The 26,306-nt window shown below is 46.2% G+C and overlaps 1 protein-coding gene and 1 pseudogene across 6 annotated transcripts in view; one reads left to right on the forward strand and one right to left on the reverse strand.

The window, feature by feature from the left end:
• Slc8a3 (solute carrier family 8 member A3) overlaps positions 1 to 26,306 on the forward strand; it is a 138,345-nt gene that overhangs the window by 19,035 nt on the left and 93,004 nt on the right. For all 6 annotated transcript variants that reach the window (XM_023702436.1, XM_004624745.2, XM_004624748.2 and 3 more), the window contains exon 2: positions 2,538 to 4,380. In XM_023702436.1, coding sequence (XP_023558204.1) covers positions 2,600 to 4,380 — 1,781 coding nt within the window. In that variant the 5' untranslated portion in view covers positions 2,538 to 2,599. The remainder of the gene's footprint in view (positions 1 to 2,537; positions 4,381 to 26,306) is intronic.
• LOC105743619 lies at positions 313 to 1,121 on the reverse strand (annotated as a pseudogene).

A 26,306-nucleotide genomic window follows, 5' to 3' on the forward strand; every position in this document is an offset into this window, starting at 1 on the left:
AGATGTATATACATTATACATTATATTATATATAATGGACAATTCCATTTAGAGAAGCAGAGGAAATATATCAGGTTACCAAATGCTCTTTTTTGATAAAGGAAGCAACTACAAAAGCTTTATTTATTCACAGTAACTAGTGCTATAGATGCAAAACAAACAAAACCCAACAACTCCCTCAAATACTACTTTCAAAACCGACATATTAAACTTGATTTTCATTAGAATGTTTTTTTCCACACTGGTAAATCAAAGCCAAGACATATATATATATATATATATATATATATATGTATATATATATGATGTAAGTTATTGAGCTTCATCTTCTGGACAAGAATGCCAAGTTAGTCTCTCTTCATAAAAAGCAATTATGATTTGAGAACATTTCATATTTTCCTTTTTTGCCAGCACCAAGTCAACCTCGTCTGAATCTTTCCATTTCATGAGAAACATCATTTCTCCACTACTATCTGTGTTGCCGATTATTCTTTCAGGATCAAGACCTCTAGCAAAACCTCTAGGTTTGTCAGCAGCATCTCTTTTTTTTTTTTTCTTTGACTTGCTGTCATCAGATTGATTGTCAGATAAAGATTTTCTTTTTGTATCTTTTTTTGTTTGTTTGTTTTTATATTTTAGGGAAGGGTTTACAGGGTGTTCAGGGTCTCACTACTAGATCAGACTCGTAGTGATCTGCTTGTTTACAGCCTCCCAAGAGCTGGGATTACAGGCGTGCGCAACCACACCTTCTCAGTTGCCCTCTTAGAACACCCTGGGGGCCAGGGCCGGCACAACAGGCCCAGGGATCGAACCTGCGGCCCCTGCACCTGCTTGCAGGTGCTTTAATCCTATACCATGTTTTTCTTTACCAGCTGTTTGCAAATTAAGAAATGTTTCATTGAACTCTGGGCAATCTGTCATTTCTTCAGGTTCCCATGTATTGTCAGCATCTGTGAATCCCGTCCACTTCAGAAAATACTCCACCTTCCCATTCATTACACATCAGTCCAGTACTTTTTCTACTGCAAACTCTTCAGGTTCTGTTTCCTCAACTTTTTCACTTTTTCCATTTTGTTTCTTTCCCATTTTTTGCAGTGTAGTTTTATTGGAGGCCATTTTTTACTGCAGACTTGAAGAGCTATTATTCACTGCCTTGGATACTCATTTGTGGGTCTGCAGTCTTGGCCTGCAAGCCTGCAGCTCCACTCACACCCGAGCACAGCTGGACTTTTTTTTTTTTTTTAAAGATCCCTATGGTTGTTTGAGAAAAGAGGACTGGAGACTCCACCCTTGCACTAGTGGAAGTGGTGAATTCAGTTAGGAGACCACTGTGGAAGCTTCCTCTGGGCTGTGATGGTGGTGGTAGAGATGGAGAGAACTGGCAGGGGTTAGCACCTGACTGGACATGGGACAGGAGGAAGAGAAAAGGCTGCAGGTTAACATCTGTTTTCTAGCGTGGGTAACTGGCTACATGAAGGTGCTATTTTCAGAGACAGGAAAGGAGCAAATAGGGAAGATGGATTTGGACCCTTGGGGTGTGGTACAAATGTAAATCAGCATCTCTCTATCACTATAGGTGCTGTACCTGATTGTAATGGGGAAATACACAGGATTCTTTGGAAATCTGCAGCACAATTATTTATTTTCATGTTTACTTGATCTGAAACTCACATTTGAACTCACATTTTTCATGATTTGAGTCCACCTGGTGGGGCTGCATTTTATCCCCCCAACCCTCTGGTTTTGAAAGAAAGTTATTTGGGAGACATTTGTGTGTTGTATTAATAACAATTTTCCATCACTTGGAGATTTGCATATGTGGCTTTAGAATTTATGGGGTTGATTGACCCTTATCTTCCTGTGCCTGGATGCCTAACCTGCTCATAAGCACGTGTACCAAAGGTGAAGAGCTGCTATGCATGGGTCTTTGGCATTCCTTAGGTTAGCCACAGTACAGGTAAGTGTACACTGCGAGTCAACAAGAACTCTCAGAATTACAGCTTGCCTCTACAAGTCATATTTGGGGAAGGAGTTCTTACTGAAGAGACTTCAGTTATCCCTTTAGTGAGGTATTCTATTTTGGGGCACCAATCTTTGAAAATTCAATTCAGTATGTACTTTTGAAAACCTATGTTATGCAAGGCTGTTGAGTTTATAGTGACAACAAGGTAAGGAAGACCAAAACCTCTAGGAGCAGCATCAGTGAGGACAAGACTCTGGTGACAGGAATCCTATTTGTAAATTGATTCCAGGTAGCCAAGGGGCTGGAAGATGGGACTAGAAGGGTATCTCAGGTTTCTATCACCAGTGTTCCCATCTATTTCAATCCATTCTTCAGCCGAGTCTCCACCAGATGGTTTTGAGGACAGAGCAGCTATTTGTGCCTCCCATTGACATCTATTTTTCCAAGTGAGAGACTGCCCCATATGTTAGTGCAATATGGCACTCAGGGTGAAGCATCCATTTGTGTCAGTGGGATCCTGCGACTTGCTGCCGCCCTTCCTCATGCCTTTTCCTGCCTCTCTGGTCTTTTCTAGGTCTCTGGCCTGTCAGGAGGACCATTGGTGCTGTGGTGGAAGCCAGCGTCTAAGTCTTGTGTATGGCGTGGTTAAGGTTGCAGCCTCTCACCTCTGCCTTCCTGCATTTTGGGCTGGTTACTTTTGTGCTCTTCCTGAATGGTCTTCGGGCCGAGGCTGGCAGCTCAAGGGACGTGCCCAGTACGGGGCAGAACAATGAGTCCTGCTCAGGGTCCACAGATTGCAAAGAGGGTGTCATCCTACCAATCTGGTATCCAGAGAACCCTTCCCTTGGGGACAAGATTGCCAGGGTCATTGTCTATTTTGTGGCCCTGATATACATGTTCCTTGGAGTGTCCATCATTGCTGACCGCTTCATGGCGTCCATTGAAGTCATCACCTCTCAGGAGAGGGAGGTGACTATCAAAAAGCCTAATGGAGAGACCAGCACGACGACAATTCGAGTCTGGAATGAAACGGTCTCCAACTTGACCCTGATGGCCCTGGGCTCCTCTGCACCTGAGATTCTCCTTTCCTTAATTGAGGTATGTGGTCATGGGTTTATTGCTGGCGACTTGGGGCCCTCTACCATCGTAGGCAGTGCAGCCTTCAACATGTTCATCATCATTGGCCTCTGTATCTATGTGATCCCCGATGGAGAGACACGCAAGATCAAGCACCTACGGGTTTTCTTTGTCACTGCTGCATGGAGCATCTTTGCCTACATCTGGCTCTATATGATCCTGGCTGTCTTCTCTCCTGGTGTGGTCCAGGTCTGGGAAGGCCTCCTCACCCTCTTCTTCTTTCCGGTATGTGTCCTCTTGGCCTGGATGGCAGATAAACGACTGCTCTTCTACAAATACATGCACAAAAAGTACCGCACAGATAAACATCGGGGAATTATCATAGAGACGGAGGGCGAGCACCCAAAGGGGATTGAGATGGATGGGAAAATGATGAATTCCCACTTCCTAGATGGGAATCTGGTGCCCTTGGAAGGGAAGGAGGTGGATGAGTCCCGTAGGGAGATGATCCGGATTCTTAAGGACCTGAAACAGAAACACCCAGAGAAGGACTTAGACCAGCTGGTGGAGATGGCCAACTACTATGCTCTTTCCCACCAACAGAAGAGCCGGGCCTTCTACCGAATCCAAGCTACTCGTATGATGACTGGTGCAGGCAACATCCTGAAGAAGCACGCAGCAGAGCAAGCCAAGAAAACCTCCAGCCTGAGTGAGGTGCACACAGAGGAGCCTGAGGACTTCATCTCCAAGGTCTCCTTTGACCCATGTTCTTACCAGTGCCTGGAGAACTGTGGGGCTGTCCTCCTGACAGTGGTGAGGCGGGGCGGAGACATGTCCAAGGCTGTGTATGTGGACTACAAGACAGAGGATGGCTCTGCCAATGCAGGAGCTGACTATGAGTTCACAGAGGGCACTGTGGTCCTGAAGCCAGGAGAGACCCACAAGGAGCTCTCTGTGGGCATCATTGATGATGACATTTTTGAGGAGGATGAGCACTTCTTTGTACGGCTAAGCAATGTCCGTATGGAAGAGGAGCAGCCAGAGGAGGGGATGCCACCTATACTCAACAATCTTCCCTTGCCCCGGGCTGTCCTGGTGCCACCATGTTTGGCCACAGTTACTATCTTGGATGATGACCATGCAGGCATCTTCACTTTTGAATGTGATACCATCCGGGTCAGTGAAAGCATTGGCATTATGGAGGTCAAGGTTCTGCGGACATCAGGTGCCAGGGGCACAGTCATTGTCCCTTTTAGGACAGTAGAAGGGACAGCCAAGGGTGGTGGTGAGGATTTTGAAGACACATATGGGGAGTTGGAATTCAAGAACGATGAAACAGTGTAAGTAACCTTTCAGTAGTCTAGCCCGCCCCGCCCCATTCCATGTCATCCTTTTCTGTCCTCTATAAGCCTGTTCCTTGCTATTATGTTAATGTCAAATTTTGGTTCCACCACAGGTATGCAGGATCAGCAGCCACTGGGCAGGTCGCACCTCCATGCTCTCCTTCAGTTGTCTCACTTTCAGTTGCTTCCAGGCAAAGAATTCTATGGCAGGCTCTAAGGACACAGAGCATTTTGTCCATCACAACTTAAAAGGATGATTGGTAGAGGTCTAGGATGATAGAGGTTTTATAATATGAGATTTGGAGAAATTCTTGGGACTAAGCAAGAGCTAGGAAACTGATCGGGCCTCTCCCTCCTCCCCTTTTCATACCAAAGGATTAAGAGTTTTGAAGTCAACTCCTCCAATTCCAGGATAGTAATAACCCAGCCAGGATATCTGTGTCATGAAAGCAAGTGGCAAGGTGGTGGGACAAACCTGTAATCTCAGTACTTGGTAAACTGAGGCAGGAGAGTCAAGGAGTACAAGGCCAGCCTGAACTGCATAATGAGACCCTATTTCAAAAAAACCACAAAGAACAAACGAATGAATGAATGTATGTAAGCAAGTGGCACTGGCACCTTCCCTACTACAGTTGTATTGGGTAGCAGAATTTGGGGATCATTTCTGCAATTTGGAAATTGAAAAACTGATTGAAAGTTGTCTCTGAATATCCACAGGCTGTTTTATGGAGTAAAGCACAGCCAGCTTAGGTGACATAAGTCAGTGCGACTTGGGTACTGGTGGTGTCCTGGAGAAGTCAAGCTCCCAAGGGGCACAGCCACCTGTCTGTAATCTCAGGTCTAAGCTCCAAAATCTGTGAAAAAGGAGACTATTAAGAATTATTGGAGAAAATACATCTTTGTGTGGTCATCTCTTTTTATAGTCTAGGACTTGCCTGACACACTTCTCGAATTATTGCCCCTCTCAGAACTACCAGTCCTGTACTTCCATTGTCTGTATCACCCTAAGGCCTCTCCCCATCGAGACAGGCACAGACTGGGAACCTGTCCTATTCTCAGATGAATAACTTTGAAAGAGAAATCTGAATGGCTTTCCCCAGAATTTACAGCGGAGGGCAGGGTGGCTTTGAAGGATGGAAATGAGAAGTGGGATCCTGTCTCTGAATTCCTGCTCCTGTCCATGCAATAAGCAGTAACAGGAGATGGCAGGAAGAATAAAAGGGGGTGTCAAACCACTCTAAGACCCTGCTAATTATACAAAGGCTGATCAAATCATAGTGTGCATTCAAATAAAAAATATTACAGTCAAGACGTATTCGTCGCCTTCACACCTGCCCCACGGCAAACACACTTCCTGAGGTGTTCTTGCCACTTTTCCAAACAGTTCTGGAAGCCCTCTTACAGAAGAGTATCTTTATGAGATGTAATAAAAAATATAGTGGATGCTGCTACTGCCTGACATGCAACAGAAAAGTGGCTCATCAAGACACTGTGATGCGTTCTCAGCTACCTTATTTCCTGGACCTGACACCATGCAACTTCTTGGTCTTCCCTAAAGTCAAAATGACCATGAAGGGTAAATATTTTGAATTGATTCAGGACTTGAGGCAGCCACAGTAGCACAGCTAAAGACACTCATAAATGAGAACTACCAGAATGGTTTTAGAAAGTGGCAAGAACAATGGAAGAAATGTGCTTGAAGTGACAGGGAGTATTTGGGGAGGAATTAATAGCAGTGTGTCTTTTACTATAAGGAAACTTTTTAAAAAGTTTTAAACATTCAGGATATTTTCAGATTACACCTTGTACTTTCTGTAGGAAATGAAATGATACAGTACCAGTAAAAGGGAGGGAAGGAACTCACAGGAAAGGGTGACCCATAGACTCCGGGGGGAAGCTGTTATTGAAGTAGTTTTTCCCAGGTTAAGACACGAGACAGAGGGCTGGCCAAATAGCTCAGCGAATTAAAATGCCTGCAAGCAGGTGCAGGGGCCAGGGAGTTTCATCCCCGCACTTGTAGTGCAGGCCCCGCCCCAGGGCACGCTGAAACAGCAATTCAGACTGGGTGTGGTGGTGTGTGCCTGTAATCCCAGCTCTTGGGAGGGCTGTAAACAGGTGGATCACAATGAGTCCGATCTAGCAGTGAGACCCTGAGCACCCTGTGGACCCTTTGGTAAGATTTAAAACAAAAAAAAAAAAAAAGAAATTTTAAAAAGGCTGGGAATGGAGGTTAGTATGAAGGCTCTCCAAGTGCCCTGAGTGTTAGATCGGAAGAGCAGAAGTCGGAACTCCAGTCCAAGCGCAAGAGCTTGAATCCAATCCCTTGAAAAAAAAAAAAAAAAAAAAAAGACATGGGACAGAGAGCAAAAAGGGCCCAGTTCCACTGAAAACAGAATGAAATGACTCCTCGCTGTCCTCACTCAGTCTCTTCCTAAGAGTGTGACCTTTGGCGAGTCGTTTAGTAACTCTAGAACTAAGCTGTCTCCTGCGCAAAGTGGAAATAGCAATACCTTGTTATTATTAATAATACTTTATTATTTATTTATCTGGCCTTTGCCAGGAGGCAAGACCAGATCCTTTTTGCAGTTCCTTTCACCTCCAGGATATTCTGAACAGTAGACACAAGCATTCAGGGTAGGTCATATCTGTGCCAGCCAAAAACGAAATGGGCTGTTTTGTCCGGAAGAGAAATAGCTGTTGACAAATTGATTTATTAGAGCTCTGTTTGGTCATTTGCTGGGAAAGATAATCATTTGTTAGCCTAAGTAAAAACCTGAACCTTCCAGAGAATACTATCCATTTGTATATGCTCTGGGGAGAGTGTTCTTACATACAAATGAAGGCCAGGCCCTCGCTGGGAAGACAGACTCCGTGAAATTTCACACGTTTATGGTAATGGAAGTGTGCGGGAGTTTATTATCAGGCATTAAATGACATCAAGACCACAAAATTTGCTGTAATGTGACAGCCTTGTCATTGCTCCAGTTCTGTACCTCTCCCCCAATGGAAAAGAAGAATAATTTTGGGAGATCAGAGGCATGGCTCCTAGTGTCATTTTGTTAATAATCAATTATGCACCAAGGGTCTCTAAAGATGATCACACCTTCCTCAGCCTCCTGTGTGTTTTGTTTGTACAGCCCCATGGTGTACGTGAGCTTGTGAATTATACTCGGGTGATATTTGTTCCCATTGTGTGAACCTTCAGAAATTTGATGTTCGCATCCAGATAGTCTAGGGCAGTAGGGGTGAACCTGTGACATGTGTGTTACTACTGTGCTTCCCTTTTCAGACAAAAGCTGTTTGGGTAGAACTGTTGTTTTCTAAGCCAGAACTTCAGTACTCAGGGTTACTGGCAGTGTTGGCACGTTGTGATGATGAATAAATGGGCTTGGGGTTGTAATTTGCCACTTTGCCCATGAAAGGTTCGCCATCCCCTGTTTAGAGTTTGGTGAATAAATCCATGCTTCTGTGTATTCCTTTGCATTATTTTTTGACTTCAGGGCAATTTGGTCTCTTTGATTTTCCTTGCTGCAGAAGAATGAGGTCTAAACCAGTCAGTCAGCCCCACATAACAGCCCTGCCCCTGATACTTCAAAGTAATTTTATAACTAAAGATTGTACAGTATAGCAGAGGAACCAGGGCTCTGAATCTCTAGGTTAGAATTTTGGTTCTACTGACTTACCATATGGTTTGGGGAAATGTCATTAACCTATGAGACCACTTCCTCATGAGTACAGTGTGGTTCATATCTTGCAGGCAGTTACGATGATTCAGGAAGTTGTATGGAGTGTGCCTGGCGCATAATATTGGCTCGGTGAGTGAGGACTTTAATATTGATAAATTAACAATGTCTTCAGTAGACACTGTCAGGATGATCAGGTGGCTTGGTCTGTGTGTGACCCTAGTTAATGAACATGTCAATTTTCTACTTCCCATGAAGATCCCTTGCCTGAACTCACAAAATATTAAGAGCCAGAAAGGATCTTTGACTATATTTTAGGCAAGTGTTTTTCAAGTGTTCGTGTGTTCGTCAGTCACCTAGTTGCTGAAGTAGATTATGATCCAAAAGGTTTGGGTGGTGCTTAAGATTCTACTCTAATAGGTTCCTAATGCTGTGGGTTGAACTCCTAGAGTCAGAAGGCTATAAAGCCCTTGACCGAATCAGGATCCAGAGAGAAAGTGGCTTTTTAAATGACTTGCTTAATTGAATCATAAATGCTTGCTTTCTAATTCCAGCCTCAACCCTAACTTAGCAAGAGCTCAGCTTCTACTGAAGCCCTGCTAATTGCAATTCCAATTTGGGAGCTGAAATTGGAACCTTCTGGGTCCTTGAACGGAAGCTATGGGATGCTTGGAGCGATCCTGCTCTCTCATTTCCCTTCTTCGTGAAGCTTTATTTGTCTACTTTGTCTGCTGGCCCTGGCAGCATTGTAACTTTTGTCTTCACCCTAATCCGCCTAAATATAATCAAGCTCTAGGCTGGCCTTTGCTCTGTCAATAATATTGAATCAACAGATGTACTTGTTTGCCATAATGCTTTTAGCACCTTTTGCGGCATGGTAGGGTGGAAAACACAAACTCTGCAGTGTCACAAATGGATTCAAAGCCGTCACTTACTAGCTATGTAACTGAACAAGTCACATAACTTGCCTAAGCTCCAGAGTTTTCTGTGGGAATGTTAGAAGTAATAATATTTATCCTGCTAGGGAGTGACAAATAATGAAAAAGAGGTACCATTAGCATAATGCCTTCCTATGGAAAGCGTTCAGTCATTTGGCAGACATGTGTTAAATATTTGCTCTGTGCTGAGTACATTACTAGGTACAAGGGATAAATAAATTAAAAAGACAAGCTGGTATTTCATCTCTTAAGGATCTTACTCTCAGGAGAAAAGGACCTAGGTGAACACACGGGTCTGCATACATGAGAGAAGAGGATGGTTGGGGTGGACTCAGGAAGGGAGGAATGAGAGCTCCCTGCAGGGCTGTGAGGCCACTGAGGTGTAGAGTACCCTTCATTGAGGATGTAGTAGTGACGGGGGATGGATGGGGGGCAGACCGCTGAGCAGTTGACATCCACATAGCCATGAGCCTTTGACGTTTGCAAGGTATCCTGTTCATATCTTCGTGATAGAGAAGAATCCCCACTTCCATGATTGTCAATGCAGTACTTCATGGGGAGGATGGCCTGTAAGGATTTGGGCTACAATAACAGAAATCTCCTGGAGAACAGAGTTTTGCCTGCATGCTAATTTCACTCATTAAACAAGCGACTGGCGGCTGTACTCCAGGCGCACAGCACGCCTCGGCCAAGTGACAGATTATAGCAGCTCGTGGACCTTTGGGGTCCCTAGAAATAATCGAAGACACAGATGTCAAATATGTAAATTCTGAGATCTACTAGAATTAAATAGGCCGGGCCTCCTTCAGAGAAAAACACAGTGTTGGCTAGACACCACATTTCCCTACCAAATACAAATACTAAAGTGGGAAAGTATCTGACATCTGGTTTTCAAAACTAGGAAGCTAAGATGCAGAGAGAAATGACTTGTCTGATAATCCACAGCTAGATACAGGAGCAAGTTAGGGTTCAAAAGGACTTAGAAGCTACTGATTTAATACCCTTCTCCATTGTATCTTTGTTTAACAAAATGTTAACTTTGGAAATAATATAGCAATTCTTGAATAAAAGATGCTTTGGAAGTGTGAATCTGGGAGTATCATGTGAGTAATCTGTTAACCATGGATAATAATATATTATGAACTATTTTTAATTTCTTGGTTCACCTTGAAACTGCTCAGGAAGGAAGACACTGAATCTATAACAACTCATTGATTAAAAAATCTCTCTCTTTTTTTTTTTTTTTTTTGACTATTCTGGTAACTAAGATCAGAATTTCCACATGCACTAGTGAGAACAGAGGCAAGGGATTTTTCCTGAGTTTTCAGCCTTTTGTCAGCTTTCCACCCACCTGAATAATGGACAGAGCATAAGCATTCATTCCCTCCGTACCCATGGACTCTGCCCCTATCTCTACCATGAGGAATGAAGCAGAGGCTGCGCTCTGGCCTTCAACTCATTTAAGATTTTGTTTGCTCATTGTTGTTTTTTCAAAAAAATACTGAACTGTAGTTCCAGAACCCAGTCTGAAGTCCTGGCATCAAGCCAGAAGCATATAATTGATAGTTGAAGGGAGAGAGCTCCTTGGTCTGCAAACAAAGCAAGGTGTCCATATGTAAATTCAGCCCAATCTAGAGGCATTTTGCAAGAATGAAACACTCTAAAGATTTGCTAAATAACTGAAAGCACTAGGTAAATATGTCCCAGTGATAGGATAGCTATCATTTGCAGCAGTTACACCTCGCCCCGACCACCCTCTGGGCACCCACATGAGAAGCTGCCCATAGAAGAGAAGAATTTCAGGGGCTGATAAGATGGCTCAGTGGTCTAAAGCACCTACTTAGAACAAGCTTAGCAAAGCACAGGGACCGCGGTTCAATCCCCCAGCACCACATGCCAGCCAGCCCCGCCCCCTGGTGGGCTGAGCTGGCCACACACACACACAAATAAATAAATAAAATAAAAATTAAAAAAAAAATTCAAGTTGAAAGTGAAACTTATGAAGAACTTTGTTATTCTGAAATCTTACAGAGCACTAGATACAGCGTGTAGTTAAGGTCAGCCCCTAGTGTGGCGCCTTCATCTTTACCTTCCCAGCTGAGGGTCGGCATGTGGAGGCACCATTTGGCTAGCCTGGCAGTGCCAGTTCTGCAGCCGTTCAGTAAGTAGTATTCCTGCAGAACCATGTACTTCTGACCCAGGCCACACTCTCTAGTCTGATACTAAGATAGTATGATTCTAAGATAGTGCTTTCAAAATCAGTGGCGTCTTGATAGTAACTTTATTCTCCATGTATGGCAGAATAAGGCTGCAAAATAAATGATAGCTATTACTGCCATCATCTCTTCCTGCTTCTCCATTTTCCCCAGATTTTTAAAAAATCTTGCTTCACTGGCCTTTTGAATTTCTCCTTATGGGTCTCGCGTAACCTTCATTGCCCTCGCTCATGTTCTGATGCTGCAGTTTACTCTGCCTCTGCCACAAAGGCTGGCCACGCCCCCAGCTGTAAGTCCTGGTGTCCACTCACTGCCTTTCTGTCTGTCGTGGTGCACTTGCTCTCTCTCCTCAGTGTTGCTGCTGCAGCCTTTCTCTCCCATGTGTGTCCCTGGTGCCCCGGAGGCCGTGCTGTGGTCCCCGCTCTGCTTTGCATGCAGGCCATTCTTGCTCTCCGACTCAGATCTATTCCTGGTGTTTCTCACCTCCTCGCCACTGGCTGGCACCGGCACTTGGGCTGCTTCCCATCTGCTGTGTGATCTATGACTTCTCTGAGCAAGAAGGGATAGGAAAGCATCCCTTGAGAACGTCTGTCACTTGGACCATAGAAACTAGATCCACAATAGCTCCAAGAAGATGGATATCTCCCAGGAAACAAAGTACTCATGAGGCTTCTTCTCCTTCACAATAAAGCATCTGCCTGACTCTGGAGATGAGAAAATTTAATCATTCAGGTCCTGTACAGATGGGATGGGTGTCACCAAGCTATTCGGCATAAGGCAGCCCTGGAGACTTCCTGCGCTTCCCGATGCGTCCCTCCTGGGCTGTCGCCTCTGCTCCTGGCATCTCTGCTTCTCTCTGGCTTTCTTCTGATTACCACCTCCCTCTTGCAGTGGTGCTTCACAGGCCAACAATTCTCACTCCTCCCTATGAGCTTTTAGACCAGGCCTACAAAGCTTTTTCTAGTCCTCAAGCTCAAATTCTCAAGAAAGGAAATCTGATTTTTATTCAGTTTGCCATGTCAGAGACAATTGGCCAGACAGTGTTCGATGCTATGCAGGTTGTCAAGGACTTCTCCCCCCGCCCCACATACACACTGCAGCTAATCCACTTAATTTCATGTTGGGGTGGGAAATGAAGTTGTCATAAGACTCCCATGGTAAGCTAGTTAAGCAGTTGTATCTGTAGGTGGCGGGCAGCGTCACGTAGGGAGCCTGTCGCCTCTGAACTGGTGCCCATATGTAGAACAGTGATTTTACAGTGGCCTGTTTGGCACCAGTGGGGGATAATAGACTGGAAGAACAGGATGGCAAGACCTAGCAAATAGCCAGAGCTGACCTCAGGCCCTGCAGCAGGATGAAACCCGGTCTTGGCCCGGGTCAACAGAAAACATTCCTCGTGGTGGTGCAGAGCGGAACAAATCTCAAGGCAACCAGGGTCATTTTTCCCTTTTACTCTTTGCATGTCTGTCCTTTCCAGGAGACTGGCGTCAGCAGATAATTTGCTCTCATTTCCAGGTGCGCTATTTGGGGACTGAGTCATTTCACAAATCTCTTCCTGGGTTTAGGTTTCCAGAGTAGCCTGTGCTCCAAACTGAGACAGACAGCTTCCCTGCCAAGGGCAACATGACAGCTCTCTTTGGGCTTCTCCCTGTCTACTCCTCCCCTGCTGGACAGTTGGCCAGCTGGACTCAGCTGGAACCAACGGGCACCCCGTTTGTCCTAGGACTGTAACCTGAGGCCAGGCACTCCCAGAAGGTAGGGTATTCTCCTCCACAGTGACACACTGTGTCTCTAGCCAGGGCCCATATCTGAGAGCCCAAGACTGGGCTCTCCTTTTGTATCAGCTCTGGAGAATTTGTGGTGGCTGTGCTGTGTGTGGGGCTCATTTTGGGAGGGACTCATGAGACTCAAACTTGGCTCGCACTTGCTAGATGTGAAAAGAAGAAACCAAATACCCTAGCTGATCCCAGTGCTGGGTCTAGAGACAGAATGTCAGGCATTAGAGACACTAGGAGTCTCCATTTCATTGAGATGTGTTAGTGTGAATTTCCATTATTTCCTCCAGTATTGGGCCAATCCTAGGGGAAAAAAATCTTCAAATTGCTTTTTTATCCTACCACCACAGAACCTTCTTCTGTTCTCTAATGAGTCCACAGGAACATACATTATTACTGGACATGAGCAGGTGTTCTTCTCACCTGACTAGAATCTTCCAGAACCCCTCTAACCTACTATATTTCATAAACTAGACCAGTACTTCCCGAATCACTCCCATCACAGGTCCTGCCTGCCGCTCCCCCTGGAACCTATATTGTAGGAGACTGTTAGCTGATACTTAATGATTTCTATTTCTCTCATACAGTATAGCAAGAGAAAACTAGTATTAATATCACGAGTTAATATAATCCTAATTAAATGAGAGAGAAACGACATCTTAATTAACCTTTGTGGACAGTTGGAAGAATGTATGCTGTCTATTTTTGGAGCTGAGGAGTAGGATGAATGCAGCCAAGACTGCCAGAGAAACTGACTTTATGTAAAATGCTTTGAAGATGTTAGACGTTGTTTAAAGGACACCATGCTTGGTTACCCGGGCTTTACCACTGGTGTCAGACCTCTGGGAAGGCTTACTGTTATTGGTGTTATTTTTCTTACAGACTAAGGCTTCATTTGGATGAAAACATAGAATTCCACTGATTTTGTCGTACCTTTAGGGCTACTGTTAACCCTTTGTACGGATTAGGTAAATGAGTTTTAAAAAAAATACACCTTTCAATTCTGTGTTCTTTCTGCTGCGTTGCATATTTTAGCACCAGAATAAGGTTCAGAATGGGAAAGTAGCAGGGTCCCTTTTTCCAACACCCTGAAAAGCTAAGCATTCACCCCACGTTTCTTCCTTAGCAAGAAATGACTTCTTTTCATTCAGAAGCAACCAGGCCCAGGGAATTTGGCCCAGGCCAAATAGCCTCAACACCCAGCCCAGGGTCTAGATTCCTCACCCTTGCCCAAATCCGTGCATAGAGGATACTGATTGGTGTCACCTCACTGGTAACTACCAGTAGCAGATGGTGCTTTGGCCTGATGCCAAAGGGCAAAGCTGGCATAGTACCCAGCGGACAGAGTCAAGGGTCTTCTTTGATGCTGTGTCCTTAGTTTGAGGGTAGCCAGGACCAAGGGTTCCTGGAGGGTTGTGGTGAAAAAGGGGAACATATGGGGCTCAGCTGCCACCCAGGAGAGCCTATGGCCGCCTCATGTCAGTAAGACTGGGAGCGACAGGAGAGTGAAGCCCAGAGGTGGGTGTCAGCCCCTCATTGCACCATCAGCAGACACTGGGGGGCCCACTGTTTCTGAGGGAGCTCAGGAAGGTGAGTATGTGCAATAGTTGCTCTAAAAGAGGAGAGCACCAAGGAGTGTGGTCACACGGAGGCAGAGCTCCCTCCTGCTTTTCGTTGGGGATTTGGTTTGACGTCATTAAGGGGAACATATGCACCCCTCCTCTGGTCGATTCAGAAGGACTTAGTAAGAAGGAATGACTGATTGGCTTTGCCTGATGGAGCACACACAGATGGATGCAGATGGATGTGGAGGTCGGCCACAGCGGCAGGTGGTCCTCATACAGGCCACATCCGTGGGCCAGGAGAACACCTGTGCCTGCCTGTGGTCTAACAAGAGGCCTCATACACCTCAGGGACACAGTGCCTGCTGAGCGAGTGAGTGCAAGAATGAGTGAGTGAGTGAGTGAGTGAAAGCACACTCTCCTTTGTACCACCTCTGGGCTGCAGCGAGCCCAGGGACTGGATGGTGCCTGTCAGGCGTAAGGGCCAGGAAGGCCTCACCGTTCTTTACTCTCTCCCCTTTCCTCCTATTCCTATCCAAAATGCACAGTGCTCCCTGGACGCTGCTGTTCCTGGGCCCTTCACGTCCTGCCCCTGCCTGGCCCTAGCTCTTCGGAGGGGCTGCTTCTCTACTGTGCACTCCCCTCTTCTGAGCTTGCACTGTCTTTGATGCTCAGGAGACCCCTGGGATTCAATTAAGCGTTTCCTCTAGGGAGCGTGTGTTTATATCCTACCCAGGCCTTGTCAGGACAGCCGCCTGCCCTGTGCAGGGCGCCACCTGCTCAGATGCCCTGAACCTTGCCTCAGGAGGGAACTAGGCTGCTTAGCTCAGATCGGACGCTCTTGTGTGTGGCACCTCCTGAGCAAAACGCCCTGGCTTGGGGGAGCAGAGGGCTTCAGCAGGCTGGCTCTGCTCTTGGCCATTAGCTGCTCTGCCTGGGATTGTTCTTATGAGTGGGAGATCCAGGGGGTAAGATAGTCCTGTTCTCTTGTACATCCACTTGGTCTCCCCACCTCCTGGGGGTTAGAAGAGTGAGGAGAGAAGAAGGAATTCTTGGGCCTCTTTCCTATGCTAGCTTGGGGAGAGGGTGGAAGGTTGACTGAGTCACCAGGGACATTTTATCTGGGTACCTCAAATGCTAGATTCGAGGGGAAGGCTAGCTGCTGTGTCTTGAACTCGGGGAAGATGCCTGCCTTCTCTGTGTGTAGTTTTTTTTTTCTGCTTTGGATTTGATTTCTGTGCAGCTTTTCAGATGCCTGAGTGGTGCCTCCGTCTGCTGTGGACACTGCTCAGGGGTTTCGCTGTCCCCTGTCAGACTGGGGACCATAGCTTAGGTGTACTTGGAGTCTCTTGTTAAGAAGCCCACAGCCTTTCCCTGCATTATGCGGGACCCGCTCAAAATGCTAGTGGCAACCTGCAGGAGGGTGTCCGTGCTGCCTAAGTTTGTGTTTACTCCGAACCTCCAAAGGTGACCCTTGTTTGGAAAGAGGGTCCTTGCAGGCACAAGTAGGTGTAGCAAGATCATGCTGGATCAGATTGGTCGTAGATGTTGGAGCAAGGATCCTTACAAGAGTTCTAGGGGAAGACCCATGGAACAGGGCCACATGACAGCAAAAGCTGGAAGTGTGAAGCAGACTCCCACCACAGCCTCTGGAAGCAGTCAGCTCTGCTTACACCCTGATTTTAGATTTATAGCATCCAGACCAAAATCAGAAATTTCAGTTGTCTTAAACCACCTAATGTGTGATAATTTGATGCATTGGCTACCAGAAATAAGCCCATAATCCTATAGGCCACCTGCCTCACACTTCACAGTGTGAATTACAGTCAAAGAGCTGAGAGGAAGCCAGGCATGACAGTGAATGCCTGTACTCCCAGCACTCTAGGAGGCTGAGGCAGAAGGATCACAAGTTAAGCTTATCCTGGGCAATTTAGTAACTTAGTGAGATCCCTTCTCAAAATAAAAAAAAAAAATTATAAAGGCCAGAGGTATAGCTCAATGTGAAGACCCTGAGTTTAATCCCCAGTATGAAAGAAAGAGAGGGAGAGAAGGAGGGAAGGAGAGAGAGAAAAGAAAGAAAGAAGGAAAGAGGGAGGGAGGCAGGCAGGGAGGGGGAGAGATGGAAGGAGGGAGGAAAGGAGGGAGGGAGGGAGAGGAAGAGGGGAAAGAAGAAAAGGAAAAGAAATTAGGAGAATGAAGAGCTTTCCGAAAGGTTCCCTGCCTCTCCCGCAGTGATCTTCAGCCCCCAGTGTAGGCGGCCAGAGTTCATTCACCAGCTTTGGTATGTAGGGACTGTGGTTGCAAACCCCATCAGTGTCTGTTTCTGAACAGATGCAAATAAAGAAACAAATAACCACTCTCTTTAGTCCCATATCAGTCCATTCAGATCCTTTATTATGGCTGTTTTAATGGCCTCTCTTCCCTGTCAATCTCCTTAGTCCAGGTCCATTCCCAGGTCCTAAACAACTGCCAGCAGCTCCAGCCCCTGCTCCCAGAGCTCCACGCTCATTTCTTCTTTCCAAATCTTTCCAAACAATCGAAGCCACCAAATGCACCACCCCCTGCAGGGGGCTTAAGTGAGCTTCATTTTGTGGCCAGGGAGGCAGAGCAGTTCCCTTCTGCAGCACTCTGTCCCTTTGGAGTTCCTTGGTGCCTGGTCCTGAGCTGCAGGCGTGCTACCTGCTTGTCCTGACATGCAGAGATGTCACCTGCTTTCCTCAGCAAAGGGAGACAGCCCTGGCCAGGGCACAGTGGACATGGCGATGGGCAGTCTAGGGGCAGCGGAGTCCATGGGTGTCTGTGACAAAAGAAGAGTATCCACTGATAGGTGGATAGAGACAGGAACTGTGTGCACCCAGGAGCCAGAAGACAGAATTTCGCCTTATCCTTGCCACAGGGCAGTCAATCACAGAGGTATGAAAGCAGTGATGTGGGTTGGAGCTCCGGTTCACAGAGCCCTGTGGTCAATTCATGGGCTTGTTTTCAGACACATGGAGGTGGAGTCTCAGCTTGGCTGCATATTGGAGATGGTGTAGGGCGAGTTACCTTGCTTTTCACTTCATTTATGGAACGTGGATATGAAAGTATCTACTTTATAGGGTCGCTGTTTGAACTAAGTACGGTTGTGCATAGCACATATTCACCATAGTCCCTCATCTAAACTGCTCGCCAGGGTAGGGTGTGCTCAGTATTTGCTAAGTAACTAGCAGGGTCTCGACCACATCCCAGCCAGTCTGACCTACCTAGCATTTTGCTCCAGTTCCCCCTTCAGTAATTGGATTCCCTCCTCATACCCAAGGTTAGCTTTTTGGAGGAGACAGTTGATCTAAAGATAGCAAGTCAAAGAGTACCGTCTGGAGGAAGATGGAGGGCAATGTCATCTTCTGGGTTTTCTTTGACGATGTCACCGAACATGACAGGCTGCTCCCTAGGGAGAGAGCAGCCCCAGGCCAGGGCAGGAGGTGACCTTGAGGTTGAGTTCTCTGAATCCTGATGTGGACTTCATCTGGCTCACTTGAGAGATGAAGGGAAAGAAAGAAGGGATATAGAGAGCAAAGGAGAGTAAAAAGAAAGGCGGGAGAAAAGGCCAGGAGGAGGATGGGCGCAGCCTCTCTTGTCTCCAGCATAATTACATGTGCAATCACTTGCCCACGGGACTCTGGGCTGGAACAACTGCAGTAATTACAGGACAGGCCTCAGAGGGCTTTGGCACATCTCCGAGCAGAGTGTGGGCAAGACAGAGGCATCTCTCATTGGTCCCACCTGCCAGGCCCTGCAGTTTCTGTGTCTTCCACCCTGGAGCCTGTTGGCCACCAAGAGGCTTCAACAGGACACTGCTCTGCCAAGAGCAGAGCGTGCTGATGGGCTGCATGCTGAACACCATGGGGCAGCGACTGCTCTTGGTGAGATCGGAACCTATAACCCTCACGTTGCCCCCAACAAGGGATTTCCTGCACTAAAGAATTAACTTTTCCGGCCTGATTATAGTTTTCCCAACCAGATAGGGCCGTGTGCTTTCTTTTTCTATATTTGCCATTCCTAAGCCAGGCAGTTTTCTGCCATCTAATGAAGAATCAAATGATAATGTTGCCATTTGTTTAGTCTTTAACTGTGCACCAATCCCTATGCCAGGTACTAAAAGGACAAGGGACATATCTCTGAGCCTTTGACCAGCTTCCCATGGTACAGCCATCTGAGCCCTGGAGGGTCCTTTTCCCATCGCAGGTGGTTGTTGGCAGAAGTAATTCCCTTACCGCTGTAGAACTCATGCTTTGCTGTTTTAAGGTGAGCATGAGAAAGAATAGAATCTGTCTTTTTTAAAAGAGCTCACCAGATTAGTTTAGGCCCTTTCAGGATAATTTTCCTTTTTTTTTTTTTTTTTTTTTTTTTTAACTTATTTTTATGGAACCAGGGATTGAACTTGGGCCCTTGAGCTTGCCAGGCAAGCACTTATTCTACTGAGCCATCTCCCTGGCCCTCTGATAATTTTCCTTAAATCAAGGTTTAAACATCAACTACTTAAGGGCATTAATATCTGCAAATACTTCATCTGGCTGAAGTATCAACATTGCTGTATTGACAGCTGTCACTCATTTGAAGGGAGGGCTGATTGTCACAGATAGTGCATGGATTTGGGAGGAGGCGAAGGAATCACAGAGCCACATAAGAATTCTGCCACCTTTGTTATGTGGTCTCAGGTAAATTGACTAATTGCTCTAATGTTTAATTTCCTTACCTGGAAACAGAGGCAGCGTGACCAGTCATGTAGAGTTATTACAAAGACTGAAAGACAGATATTACACTGCAAAAGTGAAACAAAACACCCGGGGGGGGGGGGCTACCTTTCTCAAGAAGCATGTTTATATAGCTCATGGTCTGAAGGCTGAAAGTTCAAGATCAGACAGCCAAATAGGTCCAGACTCTGCTGTGTGCTGATGGTCTAACAGTAGACAGCCTTGTGGTAGAAATGTCTGGAAGGAAGTTCACATCATGAGGCAGGAAACCTGAGATCTAGGCAGGCACAGGCTCTGACAGCAAGTTGTCATCTGGAGAACTCAAGGGACTGGGAGAGGCTTCCTGAGTCCCTTTTAAGGGTAGCTCCCTCGATGACCTAAGGACCTCTTACTAAGTCCCACTTTTTGAAGGTCTACCACTACTCCATTGTGACACTAAGCACCCAGCTGTGTTGGAGAATGCACTGGGCATGTCCAGACCGTAGGCCCAGTGCATAACAATTTTCTATCTATTCCTTCTTTTGTGGTTCACCTATCCTGCAGTCTCTGTGATCTGAAATTGCATAGGACACCATTCGACATGGCCAAGATCAGGCCAAAAGTACAGTCAGTTCTCACTGTTCCTAGTAGTTGAAATGTTCTGCACAGTTACTGGAGACACTGTGTTCATGAATAGCAGAGCGTTGCCCTGTGACGTTTTCATTAGCTGATCAGTACGTGACAGGTCCTATTTGTGTTTCTGTTTAAGGAGACCTTACTGAAAGCACACCGTTGATTCATTAGCTTACAGCTCACGAGTAACAACACTGTACTCGGGCCTAAACGCAGCTTATCTCCACATTTTTTCACATGGCGCCTCTCAGGCTTTTCCCACTTTGGAACGGTAAGGTAGTATTTCAGCACTGTGCTTAGGAGTTTGTTTTAGACAGGAAAATCATCAACCATAAACACAAAAATGTGAAAATATGGCACTAAATAGACCTCAAAAAGGATACCTATTCCCATCTGAAGAATTAAAACAAGAAGGAAGAATATCACCTCTTCGATTGATCTTAGGTAGAAATATGCAATCAGATCACTCAAAGCCATGTTTAAAGAAATAAAATAGCATGGTTTGTTTGTTTGTTTGTTTATTTATTTATTTATTTATTTATTTTTGTAGAGGAGCTAGAGCCAGGGTCAGAAGCAAAATCTCTTTTCCCTTGCTGGACCTCCAGAGAATAAGCTTTCCTTCAGTACATTTTAGGGCTTTCCTACATGCCCTTAAAAAGGAAAACTGAGTCATCATTGGTTTCAAAAAAAAAAAAAAAAGTTTGCTGGTTACTTAGTTCTGAGAGATCAAGTGTACTGAGGGAAGCATTTGAAGACAGAGTGTCAGTGCCCAGCCTCATTGCAGACCCAGATTCCTGCCAAAGATAGTTTGGCTTCAACTTCCCAGCGACACCATTGTCGATGATGTCACAGGCCCTCTGTCACCCAGAGCAGGGAGACCCCCTCAGCAGCCATGGGATTTAGCAGTGTGCTAACAGCATTGTGAGAGCTGGCTACGTGCCAGCATGTCAAACAAGATGCTTTTTTGCTTTTCTTTTCCCACCTGTGGGGAAGGCTTGCAACTGGCCCGGGCTACCAGTGACCTTGGGACTCACTGGGAGTGTCCCGGAAGGCCTGTTATCCAGAGCTTGCTCTTATTTGGAGGCTTTAGACTGAGCCATCTTCTGCGCTTGCCGGCTTTCTTCCCTTCCTTCACTCCTCTGCTCTTTGAGCAGCTTCCCTGAGCCCTGGACTTCATGTCTCCTGTCGGTGGCATTGGAACCTGTCCCTCCTCTTACCTTGGTCAGTGAAACTGGGACATGGCAGCTGTGTGCTGGGTCATGGCTGGAGGACCACAACTAGGGCTGGGGGATGCAGTGTTGGTGACAGAGTGCTTGATGGTTTTCCAGCGGCAGGTGGGTTCTTTCTCCCCACCTCCATTTTTACTATACAAAGTGAAAAACAGAAGACAGTGATCTGTTTGACAGTTTGGCTCTCCTGGGGTACTGAACCTACCATCTGTGGGGAGCCTTTCTGTATAGTCACTTGATGGAGCAGTGATTTGCGGGGCCCTCTGTTTGTAGCTGATAAAGTAGGGTAGCATCTCTAGTGAGGGGGCAGGGCACTCATTTGCCTTCAATGAAAAATTAAATAGCGAAGCGAATTCTGTACTTAGGAATTGCACTTAGGTGCAGGTGTGGGCGGGCAGGCATCAGCCAACCCAGCTGGCATGGCTGTCTCTCTCCGCACTGATATGTTGAATTTAATAATGGAGATACAGGAAATTCAGAGTGATTTAGGGGCTTTGTGTAGAATTTATATGTGCAATTCCTGGAAGTGGATGAGGAATGCCTCCTCAGTACGCTTTAATTTTGAAGTCAAAGACGCAAGCATTGACAAAAAGCAAAAAATGAGTTGCATGCGGATTTAATCCAAGATTTTCAGTGCCTTTATCTTATAATAAGGACTATTTGTATTTCATACCCGCTCAGCAAGTATGATCTGTGGGTGCCTAGTGAGATCAAGGAATGGGGCCAAAGTGGGCTATCAAATGTCTTCATTTAGCTAAGACCAGCTGAGCACTTCCTTGGACCAGCACCATGCTTTTGCTGTCAATTGAAGATAAATATTACATATATTAGAGGGTCAGGCCTGAAAGAGCTCACAGTGTATCAGGAGATGTCAAATAATTGAGCCAAGAAAATGATGCTATCATCCTAGAAACAGTCCCAACACTCATGGGGTTTATGGCTTTGAGGAAGGTCAAACATAAACCTGCGGCCATTAAAAAAATACCTGTTGATAAGAAAAGGAATGCAATTGACAACAGAAACCTCCAGGTGGTAATGACTATGAACATTACTTTAAAAGATCATTATTAGCTGATGGCAACGCACTGGACTTCCTTCTCCAGGTAGATTGGGAGCCAGATCTTCAAGGGTGAATAACTATTGTTTCTCCTTAATAAAAATTGTCAGATGCAGGTGAGTGGAAGGAAGCAATGGCAACAGAGAAAGGCTTTTCTTCAGGCCTAAATGCGTCCTTCCAGCCCACATTGTCTGGGTCCCTCCTCTGTGCCAAGGGTCTGCCACCCAGGGCACGTGCAGCTCAGGGTTCAGAGCAGGTGACAGAGAGGCAGAGACAGTATTTGATAAGAACTTTAGGAGGAGGTGATGGGGGCTGGTTAACTGGAAAGAGGACATGACTGTGTGGGAGGGAAAGCCAGAAGGTGCAGGGGAGGAGTCACAGAGCACACACAATCCCTAAGCTTCTTGTCACTAGGGCAGAAGCCAGTGGGGCCATTGAAATGGATCTATAGACCCCAGGGATAGGTGGCAGCAGGATGGCTCCCTTATCACAGAGAAAAGCAGATTGCTAGGTAGAGAAAATCCCACTGTGATATTGGGGTGGGGGGACTGATGTAAGAAAGGTATTGGTTGCCTGGGGACATGAAAGGGTGGCAGGGGTGGCTCTCTAAAAGGGTACTACTCCTTTTAGGATTATTAAGTGATAGTATTTAACTGCTGGTTGTATATGTTAGTTGATTTAAGGTATGTGCTCAAACTAGAGATGTCTTAGTTAAAGCTTCAGTATTGTTGTGAAGTTGTTTTGCTGAAAAATGCAGGTTAGAAAAGTGACCCATCAACTCTTTTGTCCTTTGGAAGAGATCCCCAAATGGCTCAGATGCTCACACTCCGTTGTGAGGGCTGTTTCGCAGTCATTTTTTGACTATCATACATTAGACCTGACTGAGCTCTAAAGCCAAAGAATTTACAGTTCCGTATGGTCATTTGTTAGCTACATACACCTTGCCAAGTCACCAAACCCAATAGCACTGGAGCACCGGGGCTCAATTATGCTTTAGAGAAGCATTTCAAGGATCGGAATCCTGGACCTTGCATTCCCTGTGACTTTGAGTAACGTATTTAACCTGGTTCTGCCTCCCTTTTTACTCATACATCAGGAATGCTAGTGTCTACCTGTGACTTGACAGAAGGTCTAAATGGGACAAATGTGTTGAAATGCTTTAAATGTTGTCTGTGTGATGATTAGTTCTTGGTAACTGTTAGTGAAAGCCAACTAACTAATGCACCAGTGCCAAATGTCGTAGCCAGGGCTAATAGAGTCCGTGAGGGAGGGACATTTTAATCACTTGGCCCCATGTCTAACAGAGAGCAACTACTCAATAAATTAATGGTTGCTGTGGTCAGTGTGACCACTGTCCTCTTCTGCATATGCTTTGTGTTTCCTAGGTGCTTGACAGAGCAGTGTTCCAGCGGAAGTATTAATTTCACTGAGCCCTAACTATATGTGTGGCTAGATGTTAGCAGGAGTGTTCAGCCTGTGGCCCTCAAGTTCCTGGCCCTCTTTTTTTTTTTTAAATAAAAAAATGCTATGTTAACAGATATCTAAAGGGCACTTTCATTACTGATATGCATTCACTGTATTATATATTGTGTGTGCTGCCGCAAGCTAACTCGTCTTCATTCAGTGTGGGCTAGGCAAGCCAGAGGTTTGAACACTTCCAGCATCCAGAAAGGAGTGGGGTTTTATCTGCCCTTAAAGAGCAGGGAAGGAGTCTAATTAGGGAGATACAACCAACTGGAAAGGAAGCTAATGCTACACAGAACAGTCTGGGGTAAATTCCAAATGTTACGGGTGAGGACTTATCCGCAGGCTCTCACTGAAGCTGCAGGAAGTCCAGGGAGAAGAGTGTGCCTTGGACTGGGCTTTGGGAGAACAGGTAGAAAAATTAATAATGAATGTACAACTGCATTCCCTACCAGAATGCCCAGGTATTCTCGACTGGGCCAGGTGTGGCCTCTGTCCCTCCTCTTTAGCACTTTACTGTCCCTTCTTACCAGCCTGGCTCCCAGACTCTTAACAGGCTGCCTGCCAGGCAAAGAACTGCAGGATGGACCCCATGTTCTTATACATCCCAAGACCCTTGGAACCACACCAGCTTTAAAAACTCTGCTCTGTTTATTTTGACAGCACCGGTGAAGAGGGCATGCAGATTATCAGCTGCAAGAGAATACCAGTGTCTCCTTCTTGGAAGCACCCTTTATCTTATTCCTAGTGCCCCTCCACTGGGTTTGGCGGGACTGGAGAGGGGCCCTTTTCAGTTTTCCCTAATGAAAGGACAAAGAGAAATCAAAAAAATCTCCCCACCAGTCAACAATTCAGGTGTCCTGCTTCTCTCACTGTTTTGTAGTCTGGCAAGAAGAGGGGCTGCAGGAACGATGGCGGGGAGTGGCTGAACCTGTCAGCTGCCTTTTGTCAAGTCCTCAGAGGTATCTGTCTTCAGTGATTGGTGCCATCTTTAGATTTGGGAAGACTAGAGGCCTCTTTGCCTCAGCTTTGCATGCCAGTTGCCAGTGCTGGGATAGCAGGAATGTTCTATCCCACACCCAGTAAGGCCCAGTGCCTGGCACTGGGCTGGTGTTTTCTCAGTGGCCACCGGGGCAGGCCTGCTACGTTCTTTCCCTCTTTGCTTTACCTCCAAGGTGGTGAAGAACATTTGTTTGTCTCCACATTGCAAGGTAAACACAGCCCTGGGCCTGTGGGCCTCTCTGCCCTGTGTTCTTATCCCCTCCGAATGTCTGCATGCCAGAGTCCTGCCGCATTCGTTCCACACAGGCTGACAGGCCTGCTCTGTATTAAGCACCCTGCAGCCACCACCGGGCCCACCTTTTTTGAGCTCTGCATCAGAAAAGAAAGAGAAGGCTGTGGTATCCAGAGCCCCAACTTTTCACCTTCTGAGAGCCCAGAGTTGGCAACGAGGAAGACCTTTGAATGGAATTCTGTGTGTTTAACCAAGATGGATGGTACTGTGTGTCACACAGTGAAGAAAGTGCTGGCTCAGAGCAGGAAGAAAGTGCTGGCTCGAAGGATCCCCCACTTCTGAGGCACTTCATGGCCTGCAGGGAGCGTGCCTAATCACTCATTCTTTTTTTTTTTAAATGTACTTAGTACAGAGTCTACAGGGTCTCACTACACAGATCAGACTCCTAGTGATTCTCCTGTTTTCAGCCTCCCAAGCACTGAGATTAAAGGCATGTACCACCATACCCAGTCTCAATAGGTTTCCACACGCCCTGGGGGTGGGGCTGGTACAGCATGCAGAGGATCAAACCTGGGCCTAAGCAGGTGCTTTAGTCCGCTGAACTACCTGGCCAGCCCTCACTCACTCATTCTTTCCTTCGGCCAACAAAGCTCTTTGAGTCCCTCATATGTGCAAGGCACTCCTGTAGGTGCTGAAGGCTCTGTCATGAGCAGAGTAGGTCAAGCCCCCACCCCTTCAGCGTATGTTCTAGCAACTGAGCACCTCCTGCCCAGTGGACAGTCTTTAATTGAGGACCTCTTGAGTGTTCTCCGCTGTCTCCACTGGGTCACACAGACCATCATGCTAGCTCCCCATCTGTGCAAGGTTGGGAGCTGTGGCCGAATGAGTAGGGCCACCTCCTCCCCGCTGCCTTCCTTCTGCCCAAAATAAGATCTCAGGGAACATCTGCCATCCATCTTCTCACTTCCTGAGTGACAGGAAAGGTGGACAGAGGGGCTTGAGAGGAGTGATGAGTGGAGACACTGTGAACATGAATTTGCCTGACACAGAAAAGCAGAAGCCTTACGTAAGGGGCAGCCCATGCTAAGTTATCCATCTCCCCTGCTAAGGGGTGCAGCTGATCTTCCCACCCCCAAGATGGTCAGATTATCACGAGCTCCCGAATCAGCCCAGCTGGCAGGGTAGTTTTATTTTGTTTGTTTAGTGTTGAGGGTGTATGTATTGTATTTAGCATATAACCTTGATAAGGGGTAGAAGCACAGAGTTTATATTAAAAAATCTATTCAACTCTAGGCAGATGATAAAAATAAGCGTCTTTGTATTTTCAGAACAGATGTCCTTGATATTGACCATGTCAATAACTACAAAGCTGGGGCTGGAGAGATGGCTCAGTGGTCTAAAGCACCTATTTGGAACAAGC

The sequence above is a fragment of the Octodon degus genome, unplaced genomic scaffold, assembly GCF_000260255.1.
Source record: "Octodon degus isolate 3935 unplaced genomic scaffold, OctDeg1.0 scaffold00007, whole genome shotgun sequence".
Taxonomy (NCBI): domain Eukaryota; kingdom Metazoa; phylum Chordata; class Mammalia; order Rodentia; family Octodontidae; genus Octodon; species Octodon degus.